The 12,023-nt window shown below is 62.4% G+C and overlaps 4 protein-coding genes across 4 annotated transcripts; 3 read left to right on the plus strand and 1 right to left on the minus strand.

Annotated features, from left to right (window-relative positions):
* Positions 1–69: 69 nt before the first annotated feature.
* On the minus strand, positions 70–2,104 carry cf60 (Counting factor 60). The gene is made up of 9 exons (XM_062768493.1): positions 1,844–2,104; positions 1,697–1,807; positions 1,648–1,655; positions 1,441–1,572; positions 1,239–1,399; positions 956–1,188; positions 756–912; positions 453–710; positions 70–416 (listed from the first exon to the last, which is right to left on the minus strand). The coding sequence occupies exons 1-9, from the start codon at positions 1,935–1,937 to the stop codon at positions 149–151; spliced, it is 1,422 nt and encodes a 473-aa protein (XP_062624477.1). The 5' UTR covers positions 1,938–2,104; the 3' UTR covers positions 70–148.
* Positions 2,105–3,137: 1,033 nt separating this feature from the next.
* SPAC1F7.11c_20 (putative transcriptional regulatory protein) lies at positions 3,138–6,215 on the plus strand. Its single transcript, XM_062768494.1, has 9 exons — positions 3,138–3,393; positions 3,432–3,511; positions 3,553–3,724; positions 3,796–3,999; positions 4,084–4,198; positions 4,237–5,229; positions 5,282–5,549; positions 5,601–5,795; positions 5,841–6,215. Exons 1-9 carry the CDS (start codon positions 3,283–3,285, stop codon positions 5,902–5,904), a joined length of 2,202 nt encoding a protein of 733 aa, XP_062624478.1. The 5' UTR covers positions 3,138–3,282; the 3' UTR covers positions 5,905–6,215.
* A 1,140-nt stretch (positions 6,216–7,355) lies between these two features.
* Positions 7,356–8,226, plus strand: ATO2_3 (Ammonia transport outward protein 2; the record flags this gene model as incomplete). The annotated part of the gene is made up of 3 exons (XM_062768495.1): positions 7,356–7,590; positions 7,644–7,908; positions 7,968–8,226. 3 exons carry the CDS (start codon positions 7,356–7,358, stop codon positions 8,224–8,226), a joined length of 759 nt encoding a protein of 252 aa, XP_062624479.1.
* Positions 8,227–10,276: 2,050 nt separating this feature from the next.
* mug86_1 (ammonium permease ATO2-like protein) lies at positions 10,277–11,798 on the plus strand. Its single transcript, XM_062768496.1, has 7 exons — positions 10,277–10,592; positions 10,640–10,721; positions 10,777–10,810; positions 10,925–10,932; positions 10,998–11,022; positions 11,124–11,165; positions 11,293–11,798. Exons 1-7 carry the CDS (start codon positions 10,413–10,415, stop codon positions 11,699–11,701), a joined length of 780 nt encoding a protein of 259 aa, XP_062624480.1. The 5' UTR covers positions 10,277–10,412; the 3' UTR covers positions 11,702–11,798.
* The last annotated feature ends 225 nt before the right edge of the window (positions 11,799–12,023 follow it).

Here is a 12,023-nt window from a genome sequence, read left to right on the forward strand (position 1 = left end):
CGTAATCTTTGACGGCCCGAGCACCGGTCCATTCGCCGAACATGCGGCGAGGCAGCCGCACTGCTCGCACTGAGGCATTTATTCATTCACGATTAATTCTAAAGCTGGACTTTCCGTTACGCGGCGCGCGCCGGCCCCAAACACCTCGCTACGACGAGTAGCACGCGGCGACCAAGTCGGCGGGGATGCTCGCTTGGAGGTACGCGACAAACTTGTCGTACGGGACCATGTCGAGCGTGCCGAGCGGGGTGGAGGTGACGAGCGGCTTGCCCGACCAGAGCACGCGCACGGCATGCGCCTTGGTCTTCGCGTTCTCCCAGAGCTCGAAGACGACCTCGGAGCCCATGCCCGGCCAGACGGGGTGCGCGATCTGGAGCAGGCCGAGCACGGGGGAGACTGAGCCGTCGTGCGCGAAGCTGCTGTCAGTGCCTCTTCACCCCGACAGGACCCACTTGTGCAGATACTTGATCTTGTTGGACCCGCTGATCGCGCCGTCCATGTGCCCGACCAGCTCGTTGAACCACGCGCCCATCTTGAGCGCGCTATACAGCGTGCTGTTGGCCGCCCCGCGCCAGCGGTACGCGTACTCGTAGTTGCCGAGACGGTAGATCGAGTCCGCGTCCGCCTGGGACACGCACAGGGCCGTGTTGTTCAGCGAGCAGGGGAGCGGCTTGCCGTGGCACTGCTTGGCCGAGAGGTTGTCGTAAGGGCTGGGGTGTGAGCTTGTGCTAAGAACCGGAAGAGGGGCAGCTCACTGGTCCCACGATGACTGCCAGCCCGCGCTGTCGTCGGCCGCGATGCCCGACACGGCGTTGAAACGCGCGCGCAGGGCCGCGCTGGCGGTGAGGTGTGCCGTCCAGTCGGGGTTGGAGCCCTCGTACGCGCCGTTCACGGTGCCTTGGAGCGGGCAGGCTGGGGCCAGGTCAGCACCGTCGTCAGAGCAGGAGGTACGCACAGAAAGCCGGCTCGAGCGAGTCGAACGCGCTGCGCTGGATCCACGCGGCGTACGCTGGCGCCTGCGGGAACAGGCCCTTGACGAATCCACTGAGCGTCTGCGACGTGATCACATTGTTCGTCACGCGGAAGGCGTACGCAGCCGTGTCGGACGGGTCGGGGAGGAAGCCGAGGAGCGTGTGGTACACGCCGTACAGGTCCGAGCCGTGTGTGCGGGCATCGTCGAGACCTTGGCTGGGGTTGGGGGTCAGCGAGGCTCGGGGCTTGGGGAAACGGCCGCCCACCTAGTAATGGCCGGGAACTGGCACGTCGAGTTGACGAACCCCGGCCCGACGGCCTTCTCGAACGGGTTGAGCGTGCCCGTCTGCGCCTGCCACGACACGGGGGTCGTGTCAAAGTCGTCGGCGCGCGCGTACGCGTACGGCCCTTCGCGGGTACAGTCCCACTGCGGGGTCAGTCGCCGACGCGTTTCGCCGCCGCGCTCACCTGCACGTCCTCCTTGAAGAACGTGTTGGACGCGTACGGCGTCCGCTTGTGGTGCCGCTGGATGACCTCGACATACTTGAGCGAGTACTCGCACGCGGGGGGCTTGTACTCTGTCTTGCGCACGTGTGGCATCTGTGAGGAGTCGGAGTCAGCGTTCGGCCGTCATATCAGGATATCGGGATCCGATCGAGCGGGCAGCAGACTCACGTTGCACCCTGCAGCGTCAGCGCAAACGCCGGGCCAGTCCCGAAACAACACTCACAGTTGTACACGCCGTACTCTGCGTCCGGGGTCGCGCTGCTTGAGAAGATGCCCGGAGCGCCGGTGCCGTTCAGCGCCCATGTGAGGTTGTACCACGAGTCGGCGGCTGGTAGTGTCAGCGAGATAAGAACACGGCGCGTACCAGGCGGGTAGTGCGTGATGTTGAAGGCTGAGGCCGAGGCCACGAGCGACATGCCGAGCGTGGCCGCGAGCGCGGAGCGCAGAGACGCCATCATGTCCGGAAGCTGCTGGAGGGGGAGCTGGAGGGCCGAGGTCGCTGTGCTGCTCGATGCCAGCGCCAGCACGGCGAGACTTATATGCCCCGCCTGACTGCCCCTCCGACGCCGTGGGTGATTATTTAGAGCGCGCACGTTGCTTGTTTGTGGGGAATGAGGAGGTCGCGACGACGCGTCGAGATGGAACACGGCGACTACGCGATGTGGTTAGGGGGGACCGGGTTGGGTGAGGTTGGCGGTCGCCGCCATGACGTCACGGGTAGACTCGGGGTGTGGGTGGCGAACGTTGTTGCCTCGGCGTCTGCGGGCAGGTCGCGGGCAGGACGCGGGCAATGCATGCCGAACGCGCCGAACACGAAGCCGACACGACGAGGAGGGGAACAACAACAACAACAGCCTTGAGAACCGTGTCACTGCGCAGCTCGAGCTCACTCTTGGCTCTAATGTCACGAGGCCTGACTACTACACCCGCCACACTCCGGTGATAGGGCGCCAACACCCACTCCACTCTCCGGTCGGGCTATTCGCGTCCTTTGTTGCGCTATATCTCGAAGCGAGCGACGCGGGGGGTACTGTGCGTCGCGGCGGTATGCGCCGCCGCGCGTGATTTTCAGCAGCCTGTCTTATCCATCGTCGTGGCCGAGTGGGTTGGAGTCGGCCGGCTCGACATGACCCACTCGCTGGGACGAACGCCACGGCCCACGGGCTCCGATTCCGAATTCCTGGCTGCTTGTCGGCGCATGGTGGGCTCTACTCTGCTCTGCACATGCTGTCGGACTAGCCCCCGCTGTGTTTGTTGACATAGCCGCTATTCCACGTACTGTAAGCAAGCACCTCGCGTAGAACGACGAGCCGATACCGAGGCAGAGAAACTAGTAAAGTGGCATTCCTCGGTTGCCTAAGTAGTGGTCGGCTCGGAGCCTCCCCGCTCGCTGCTCCACCCACTTGCCTAACCACAATGCTGTGGACTATCTCCGCCGCCGTCCTAGTCGCCCTTTGTCCTCGGCGCCTCGGCGCCACCTACGCCATGCATGCATGCCCCCTTTTACGTGCCGAAAGACTTGTTCGGCTGCGGCGTAATGTGACGGCTGTTTGCGCGAAGTGAATTTTGCCTCCGTCGGGTTGCCGTTGATTCATGCCTCCGCTCGCTGCTACTCATGACGTTCGTTCGACTCGGTGGGCATCACGCAGCAAGAAACATCTTCATCGACAACGACGCTGACGTCGTCTGGGACACATAAGCGACGGCGATAGCAAGATAGATATACAGCGGCGAGAAGACCGATCAACGCACGCCCAACTCGATCTCCGCAACACCCTACTCCACCCTCCCCCCGTCCGCACCATGGACTCGGATGCCCCCTCGTCCACCGGCTCCCAGGGCCCGTCCAAACCCAAGGTCAATTGGAAGAACGGCCCACCAAGCTGCAAGGAGTGTGTGCGACTCAAGCTCAAGGTAGGTGGTGGTGTGACGTCGCGCCCCGCTGACCCCAGTGTTCGCGCTCATGGCCGTGCACCAGCTGTGTGCGCCGAGGATGTGAGAAGATCTGCCCCCTGGGCACGCTTCCTGGGCGGTGAGTGTCTCCGTCGTGCCGAGCAACGTCTGACGCCCTAGCCAACCAAAGGCACAGGCGACGATCCTCCAGCTGCAGAAGGAAAACCGCGAGCTCAAGGCCCGCGTCGCGCGACTCGAGGGCAAACCCCTCAGCGCTATCGAGATGAGCGAGCAGACGAGCCCCTCATCGGATCGGCTTGACTCGGAAGCCGGCCCATCGCGCGCTAGCCTCGTACGTCGCCGTCGATCTCTTTGACACAAACAATCTCGGCCCGGTTCTATCTGCATATCTGACACTTGCAGCAATCCGGCGGTATCGGAGAGTACACTCCATTTTCGGCAGTCTCCCCAGAGCCCGATCACGCTCCGCCCAACCTCGATGCCCGCGACGACACCATGCTCGATACTACCGCCGTCCCAACGGCGGGCATCATGGAGTCGGGCAGGGACGGCACAAAGTACCTCGGCCGTGGCGCTGGCACCCTGTTTGTCATTGAGGACGATGAGGTGGGTGGTGTGCGGGTGTGCTTGCGGCAGTCGGCCGCGGCAAACTTTCCGCTGATCGGAATGTCTTCTAACCGCCAATCCCAGCCAACACCATCTTCGCTCGTGTTCCCGTTCATGTCATCTGACCGCGCGGCGCTGGCCAATGTGCATGAGCTGTTTCCTACGGTCGATGAAGCGTACAGGTTACTCGATGTTTATGGTACGTGGGGTCGCGAGAGAGTGGCACTGACAATCCAGAACGCGAGGTCGAGTGGATGTACCGGCCACTGGACCGCCTCGCTGTGCGCGAAGCGCTCCAGTCAATCTACAGCGGCGGATCGATCAGCGAGCGTATCCACCATGTCCCACCACACCGCCTGGCGACCGTCTTGATGGTGTTCGCCCTGGCGATCACCTTCACAAACGGGCCAATGTCCCAGTCAATGCCGTTCTTCAACGCCGCTTCGGCGCTGCTCTGCGTGCCCGAACGTCATTTCATGGTACGCCATACCCTCTCCTCGGTCGAGACGCTTCACATGATGGTCTCGTACCTCTTGACACTCGGCAACGCACTCTCGGCGAAGGCCGCGTGGCCGCTCATCGGCCTGTGCGTGCGCATCGCCTGTGCCATCGGCCTGCATCGCGACCCGTCGTCGTGGGGCCTGTCGCCCAAGCAGGAGGAGGATCGCGCACGTCTGTGGTGGGAGTGCGTCACGTACGACATGTTCCTCGGCCTCAACTATGGCCGCCCGTACGCCACCCCCGCTCAGCTCATCAACGTGTCTCCGCCTCCGTATCCCGCCGATGGCGGAGTCACACCATCAGACTCGGTTTTCCACGCCTTCAAGTACAGACTCGCCCAGTCGTTCTTCCGCATCGCCGACTACCTCGGCAGCCCAGAATTGCCCGACTACTCGGTGGTGGTGACGCTCGACTCTGAGCTCCGTCGAGTGGAGGCACAGGCACCAAACTGGCTCAAGTGGTCTGACTTTTACGACCCGGCAACGATGAAGTTGTCACCGACGTATATCACGCAGCAGCACTCGGCCACCATGTTTTATCACAAGGGCCTGCTCGTGCTCCACCGCCCATGGTTCTTCAAGGCTGTCCAGAGCGGGTCCGAGCCACTGCTGGGCTCGTACGCGGCGTCGTTCACCACGTGTGTAACATCAGCTCGCAAGCACACTCGCCTAATGGCCTCGCTGCTTCGCTGCTGCCCACAGGCAGCGTACGGCTGGTGGTACTTTATCTGTAAGCAGGGTGTGATGGAACAATAGACACACGCGTCGCTAACCACCGCCAGTCCACGCCTTCACGGCCGCCATCATCCAGTACACTGTCCTCCGCCGCGTGCCGCAAAGCATGATGGCCGACGAAGTGCGCGCCGACTTTGACGCGTCGTTTGACATCATCAAGCAAATGTCAGAGCACTCTGGCACGGCTCGGCGAGCGCTCCCCGTGCTCGCTCGCCTCCACGACAGGCTTAAGGACTCGTCGAATCCCACTCCCACGTCGACGTCTGGGGGCGACATTGGGGACCGTGCGCTGTATGAGATGTTCTTGGGCTCAGCGTGAGTTGTGGCGCGTCTATAAATGGTACATTCCCCACTGACACCCGACAGGGCCCCCAACCCCGCCCCGGACATGAGCCAGGAGCTCTCGTGGGGCCAGCAGATGGACCCGAATGGCGTTTCCATGTACAACCCACCCGCCCCGGGCTACGACACTACGAGCATGATGCTTGGGTTTGAACAGCCAGCAATCCAGCCTACCAACCAGGACCAGATGTCTATTACAGACCCACTGATTCAGACTTTGTGAGTGGGCTGCTGCGCCTACGTGGGCCGTGCTGACATGTACAGGCTGTACTGGAACGCCATTGCGAACCCAGAGGCTCCGCAGGGTATCCCTGTGCCCCAGGTGTAAGGCGCATGAGCTCGGCGTGAGCTCGGTGGCGAGTTCGGTGGCTCGGGCGACAGGGTCCGAGTGGTGAGGAACGGTGACGGCCTGGTGAGGCACTTCCGGCACGGGTCGGCACGCGCGGATGGCATCACCAAATGACTCAGTGACAGCCGCACATGGAGAAGTGGAAAACTCGAATGCGAGACTCGTGGCGTGATTCGTCAAGACGTCCGACTAGACTACCTTGTACTGTCCGAGAGATGTTGTACTGCCCGGTGCCTGCAGCAGCTGAGTAACTCTTGTGTTCCTTGTAAGGGCATGGAAGGTCGACTTTGATGAGGGTACGAGGGCCGGTGTGGACCAGGATGTCGTCGAATTGGTGGTGGCTGCCCCACTGATCAGGAGATAGTGGGTGGGTCTGTGCCCGCGGCGTGCGTAGTTACGTTGGGTGGGGAGACGCAGGCTGAGCCCGCGCGACCATAGCGTGATAGCCGGGTGCGATTATCACTCGAAAGGGGGAGGGACAGAGGCACGCGTCGGCGAGTACGTATCGGAACTGCGGTTTGGATTGTTGGATTTTCGAGGGCAGGCTTGCGAGCTGAGCAGAGAGGTCAAGGGCGACTCATGGCAGCTGGACCCAGGTGAGAGCGCAAAGGCCGCGCCTGGAGCTATTCGCAGCCGCGCGCCCAAGCCAAACAGACCGCTCCCCGCGCGCGCACCACCCACAAACAACCAACCAACCCTCGCCCCGTCGTCTCGCACCCCGTTTCCCCCTTCGTTCTTTCAAACGCACAACGGGCCGTCGCCGCCAAGAAGCAAAGCAGGCATCAGCGTAGCCCGCGACACCTTCCACAAGCGGCAGCCAGTGTCGATGGGATAGCCTAAACAGTGCGGGCGGTCGGGTGCGGCCGGGGGCGATCGCGATATCTGACTTGGCTTGGCGGCGCTTACCCTGGGACGAGTTGCGGCTCTGGCCCCGGGGCCCACGCTTCCCCGCCCCGTATCGACGCCTCGTTTGTGGCGTCACGTCACTCGCTCTGCGTTCCGACACCCGAGTCACACCACCCGAGTGAGCGGTGAGCGACGAGCGACTCGAGCAGGATGTGGCCGTGGCCGTCGTGCAGTGCTTGGTTCCCTGCAGGACGCGCCAGCCGGGTCGTCGAGCGCTCAGCCCAGCTCGCTCGTTCGGGTGGGGGCAGCCCAAGGGACCAAAAAGTTCGAAATTATCGCCCTCTTGCCGCAGGAAACACTGCGGCAATGGTATCTGCCGGGTGGAGGGATGATTTACAAAGATTTACATGCGGCCGGCCAGGGAGGGTGGGTGAGCTCGGGTTGCCGCCGTGGGGTAGTAGGTGGGGAGGTGTGGGTCATCGGGTGCGAGTATAAAGGCGGGCGTGGGGGATAAACACGTCGTTGTCGCCTCCACACCTGATTGTCTACCTACGCACCGAGCACACGAGCCCAGCCAAGTCACCATGTCCCCGAACCAGAGCGAGTCCGAGTCCTCGGCGCCAGTCTACCTCGGCGCCGGCAACGCCGAGAAGGGCGCCGCGGGCCACATCGAGCGGCACATCACCCCCGGCGGCCACCCCGTCGACTACTCGCAGCCCGGTATCCCCGTCGAGCACAGGAAGTACGGCAACCCCATCCCGCTCGGTCTGATCACGTTTGCCGTCGACTTCTTCCTCGTCGGGTTGTATGTGCTCGGTGGTGAGTCGCGCGTGCTCTTACTTCCGGCGGGCAATGCTAACTCGCCCGCCCAGCCCGCGACGTCCAGTCCACCGCCATCGTCATCCCCGTGCTCATGCTGCTCGGAGGCATCTCGCAGACGTTTGTCGGCTGGTTTGAGATGTTCATCGGCAACACGTACTCTGCGACCATCTTCGGCACGTTTGGCGGCTTCAACATGTGCTACGCGGCCATCTACATCCCGTCGTTTGGCGTGCTCGACGCGTTCAAGGACGCCAACGGCAAGCTCGGCGACTCGTTCAACCAGGCCATGGGCATCTTCTTTGTCGTCTGGTCGATGTAAGTGCACCACGCCCGTGCTTGTCTGTGCTCGTGCTCGTGCTCACTCCCGCCCACAGCGTCGGCTTCTTCTTCGTCCTCGCGTCGTTCCGCTCGTCGGTCGCCATCCTCTCCACCCTCACCTTCACGACCCTCACGTTCGTCTGCCTCGCCATCTTCAACATGACTGGCACCAAGGGCTCGCAGTACGCTTCCGGCGCCATGGCGTGCATTGCTGCGTGGTGCGGCTTCTGGGCCGCGCTCGCAGGCTACTGGTCCCCCGACACGACGTACGACTTTATCCGCCTCCCGCCCATCTCGCTCGCCAAGGAGGACTAAGCGGCGAGCAGGGGATGAGCAAGGCCCGCGCGAGAGGGGCAGTCAGTTACAGTCAGAAGTTCGTCGTTGGGCGCATAGGTTATCGATTAATATGCATGGGTGCCTGCGTGTGGGGTCGTGTTGGCAGGTCAATGCGCAATCAGAAACACCCCCCCCCCCCCCCAAGGTCAAGAACTTGGCCTTTGTGATCTCCAACACGGCCTTGAGCGTCAGCCAGCATCGAAGCACGTTCACAGCGAACGTGTTTGCCATCCTGCCACCTGTTGTGTCCCTCCTCCTTGTTTCGTCGTGTTTACTCACACCTCCTTGTTTCGTCGTGTTTACTCACACCTCCTTGTTTCGTCGTGTTTACTCACACCTCCTTGTTTACTTTTTCTCGCTTCGAAAGTAGACCCCGCACCGCCACTTGCACTTCCGCGTTTCGTTTCGTTTTGATTCACCGTCCAAGAATCACGCCATGGCGTGGCAGGGCGGCAGTGATCGAGCCAAGAGCCCTGCTGACGGACATGCACGCCGCTGGGTCGAACGGACAAACACGTCGTAGGCTTGGATGCGGACGTGGCGCGCGTCACGCTCAACGGCCTCGACGCGACATTGACGCGTTTGGCCACGCGTGGCGACGTCGGCGACGCGTCTGCCGGTGGTGTCGACGGGGTGGCTGGCGGGCGGGCACGCAATTAGTGGTCGCTCCACCGCGGGAGCGGGTCTCTTGCCAGTTGGTTATAACTCGGTGTCGAGGACTGTTGACACTTCCTCCGGGTGACGTGAGTGAGTATTAGACGAGTAACTGTCCTGGTGGTGCACGGGGTTACGTGGCAGCTGGGTGAGTCTCCTCGGGGAGCCAAACCGTCGTGTGCTGCATACAAGCATGCCAACTTGTACCCCTGACGCCAGCGCCCAACACCCCCACTCTCGCGTTGTTGACAGTGGCATCGGCCGCAGTCAAGGCACAATCTCCGCCGACGCGGCCGAGCCAGCACCCACTCGCCCGCCCGGCTGCCACAGGTCAGACCCAGCGGAATACGGAATGCACATCCCAGTCTGTGTTTGCCTCCGCACGTACTTGCACACTGCACACACCGAGTGACGACCGACAGTGTGACGTCGTGGCGATCATCACCTGACTGTGTGCCTCGTCTCGAGACAGCGTCACCGGCCGGTCGGTGACTAAGTAGTCGGCCGTATGCCTGGCCAGCCAGTGTTTCTCGGTGGCGCTTGGCGTACGTGCATGCTGACATGCTGACCAAAGTTGACCTCGAGTGGCGAGCTGTCTGTCGGCGACCCACCGTCGTGTGTCAGCGCTGACCGAGTACTGGATCGCACTCACGACGCTCCGCTTGGTTGCGAGCAATCTCGATGCGGAGTTGCTCCACATTCCCACTGGCGACGCGCGCTTGTCCGCCACCATGACTAACCCGCCTGGCGGTGCGTGCCAGCCAGCGCAGATTAGTCCCCCCACTTTATGATAACCCAGCCGCTGGTGTCGACGTCTGGGCTTTGACTGCGCATGTAGCAGCAGCACGATGCATGCATGTCGGCGGGTGGGGCCACCCGACTAACACCCCCCACCCCCACTCCCCCGCCACCCACCCCGCGCGCCCGATCAGCACGGAGCGTGCGGAGTGGTGTGGCGGGCAAGAGACGCGACACTCCGCCAGACGGACTAGTTCCGCGTCGGAGAGTCATATTTGTGCGGCAAGTGGGCCAGTGTGTGCGGGTGTGCGCGTGTACATGCAGTCATGCGCGAGGTGTCGACATGTACATTTGAGAGCTGCGGCAAGCATTTGAGAGATGTACACGACATCTGGTATTGAGTAGTCCCGAAGAGACGAGCCGAGGCGGCGAGGCGACGCGAGGCACAACAACCGAGCTAGTAGGGGCTCTATTTCCATTTGCTGACAATGATCGCAATCCAGTGACGGTGCTCGTCCGCCGCGCACGCAGCCCCGGCCGGCCGGCCCTTGCTGCAAGCAGCATGCAGCATGCAACACCGTGCACCCATGCACGTATATCTACCTCGGCTGCGACTGCATTCCGCGAGCTCTCCCACTTGCACACTAACTAGCATTGCTTGGCACGACTTTGCAGGTTCACCATTGCGTTGAACCAGCACCACCACCACCACCACCACCCGCCAAACCTCCACTGCCGCCCGCCGCCACCACCAACACCACCACACCACCGCCATGTCCTCACCGTCATCCAGCTGCGAGGACATCCTCGCGCCCGTCCCGCGCCCATTCCACATCTACTACGACGACGACATCGAGAAGGGCTTACCCCCCTTCGAGCCCCGCATCGAGCGCATCCTCACCCCACTGGGCCACCCCGCAGACTTTTCCCAGCCCGGCGTCCCGCGCCAGCATGTACGTGCACGCCGCCCGCCCATGGGCCACCACTCACCCCCTCGCAGCGGGTATACGGCAATCCCACACCGCTCGGACTATTGTCGTTCGGATACGGCTTTTTCCTCCTCTCAGCGTTCACGTTGCGAGGTACGTCCGAGTGCCACTCGGCTCTAGCATCCATCCATCCAGCTGACCCAAATAGCCCAAGGGGTGCACTCTGTAAATGTGGCAGTTCCGTGAGTACCCACGGCCGTAAAACCCCACCCGCCTCCACAATCCGCAACTATGCCGCCTCCACCCAAACTCTATCAATGCATCCCCGCTGAAACACCCCGCTGACCATGACGCAGTGCACTTGGTACGTCCTCCCATCGGGTGCTACGACGCGCCACGACGCTAGCATGCATGTGCTGACCAGAATAGTCCTCTTTGGCGGCATTTCACAGACGTGAGTGGAGGCCCCGTGGTCGCTGCCGCGTTGCCGCGTGGAGCTCCGCGCAGCCGCCGAGCTAGCACACGCGCGAACAACAACTAAACTAACTTTCACAGCTTGTGCGGCTGGTGGGAGATGTCCCTCGGTAACACGTACATGTGAGTAGTGTGGAGGTGTGGAGGTGTGGAGTGGGGGGAGGATCCGAGCCGTGTTGTGGTCGCCGGGCTACCTCTCGGCCGGGAGGGGCCGTCTCGCAACTTAACCAACAACAACTGACGCGCGGAGGGCGACCATCTTCGGCTCGCATGGCGCTTTTAGCCTGTCCTACGGGGCGATGTACCTCCCAGCGTTTGGTGTCGTGTCCGCGTACACGCTCCCCGACGGCACCCTCGGCTCCGAGTTCAGCGAGGCCCTCGGGCTCTACTTTGTCGGCTGGGCGATGGTGTCGGTCCTCTTCGTCATGGGCAGCCTGCGCTCGTCGGTCGCGATGATGGCCGTGCTCACTGCGACTGCGCTGTCGTTCCTCACCCTGGCGGTGTACCACCTCACCGAATCCAACGGCGCGCGGATAGCCGGTGGCGTGTTCAGCGCGCTCACGACGGCTGCCGCGTGGTGGACCGCCATGGCGGGATACTGGCACGAGGACAACACTAGCCCGTGGGTGCGCGTCAGCGCAGGCGACATGTGGCGATAGCGACCTGCATACGGCGCTAGAGAACCAAGAGAAGCAGCAACACAACAATGTCTCAACGATGTACACTACTGTATGAACTCTCGCATGGAATGGAACACGGGTTGGGGTTGCGGGGCGAAGGGCCAAAGACTGACCTCACTGACAATGCATGAGGAGGAGATCAGCCAACCTCTGGGAAGGTCACACCCTCCTACAACGCTCGCACGGTGCGAATAGCAACGGTGGCACTAACGTGCTCTTGTGAGGCCAATAAAGTCACGAACATGCGCTCGTCTCCATGGGGAGCTACCACCTCACCATGTCCCCGCGCATCACCCACCTG

This window comes from Vanrija pseudolonga, chromosome 2 (genome assembly GCF_020906515.1).
Source record: "Vanrija pseudolonga chromosome 2, complete sequence".
Classification (NCBI taxonomy): domain Eukaryota; kingdom Fungi; phylum Basidiomycota; class Tremellomycetes; order Trichosporonales; family Trichosporonaceae; genus Vanrija; species Vanrija pseudolonga.

Bases quoted from the DNA above. Each gene is read 5' to 3' on its own strand.
- cf60 (XM_062768493.1), bottom strand. From the start codon at position 1,937: ATGATGGCGTCTCTGCGCTCCGCGCTCGCGGCCACGCTCGGCATGTCG. The intron at 1,189-1,238 runs GTGGGCGGCCGT...CCCCAACCCCAG, and splicing joins CAGTTCCCGGCCATTACTAG to CCAAGGTCTCGACGATGCCC. The intron at 711-755 runs GTGAGCTGCCCC...CTCACACCCCAG, and splicing joins TGGCAGTCATCGTGGGACCA to CCCTTACGACAACCTCTCGG.
- mug86_1 (XM_062768496.1), top strand. From the start codon at position 10,413: ATGTCCTCACCGTCATCCAGCTGCGAGGACATCCTCGCGCCCGTCCCG. The intron at 10,722-10,776 runs GTACGTCCGAGT...TGACCCAAATAG, and splicing joins CTCAGCGTTCACGTTGCGAG to CCCAAGGGGTGCACTCTGTA. The intron at 11,166-11,292 runs GTGAGTAGTGTG...TGACGCGCGGAG, and splicing joins TCCCTCGGTAACACGTACAT to GGCGACCATCTTCGGCTCGC.
- SPAC1F7.11c_20 (XM_062768494.1), top strand. From the start codon at position 3,283: ATGGACTCGGATGCCCCCTCGTCCACCGGCTCCCAGGGCCCGTCCAAA. The intron at 3,725-3,795 runs GTACGTCGCCGT...TGACACTTGCAG, and splicing joins GCCCATCGCGCGCTAGCCTC to CAATCCGGCGGTATCGGAGA. The intron at 5,550-5,600 runs GTGAGTTGTGGC...GACACCCGACAG, and splicing joins GAGATGTTCTTGGGCTCAGC to GGCCCCCAACCCCGCCCCGG.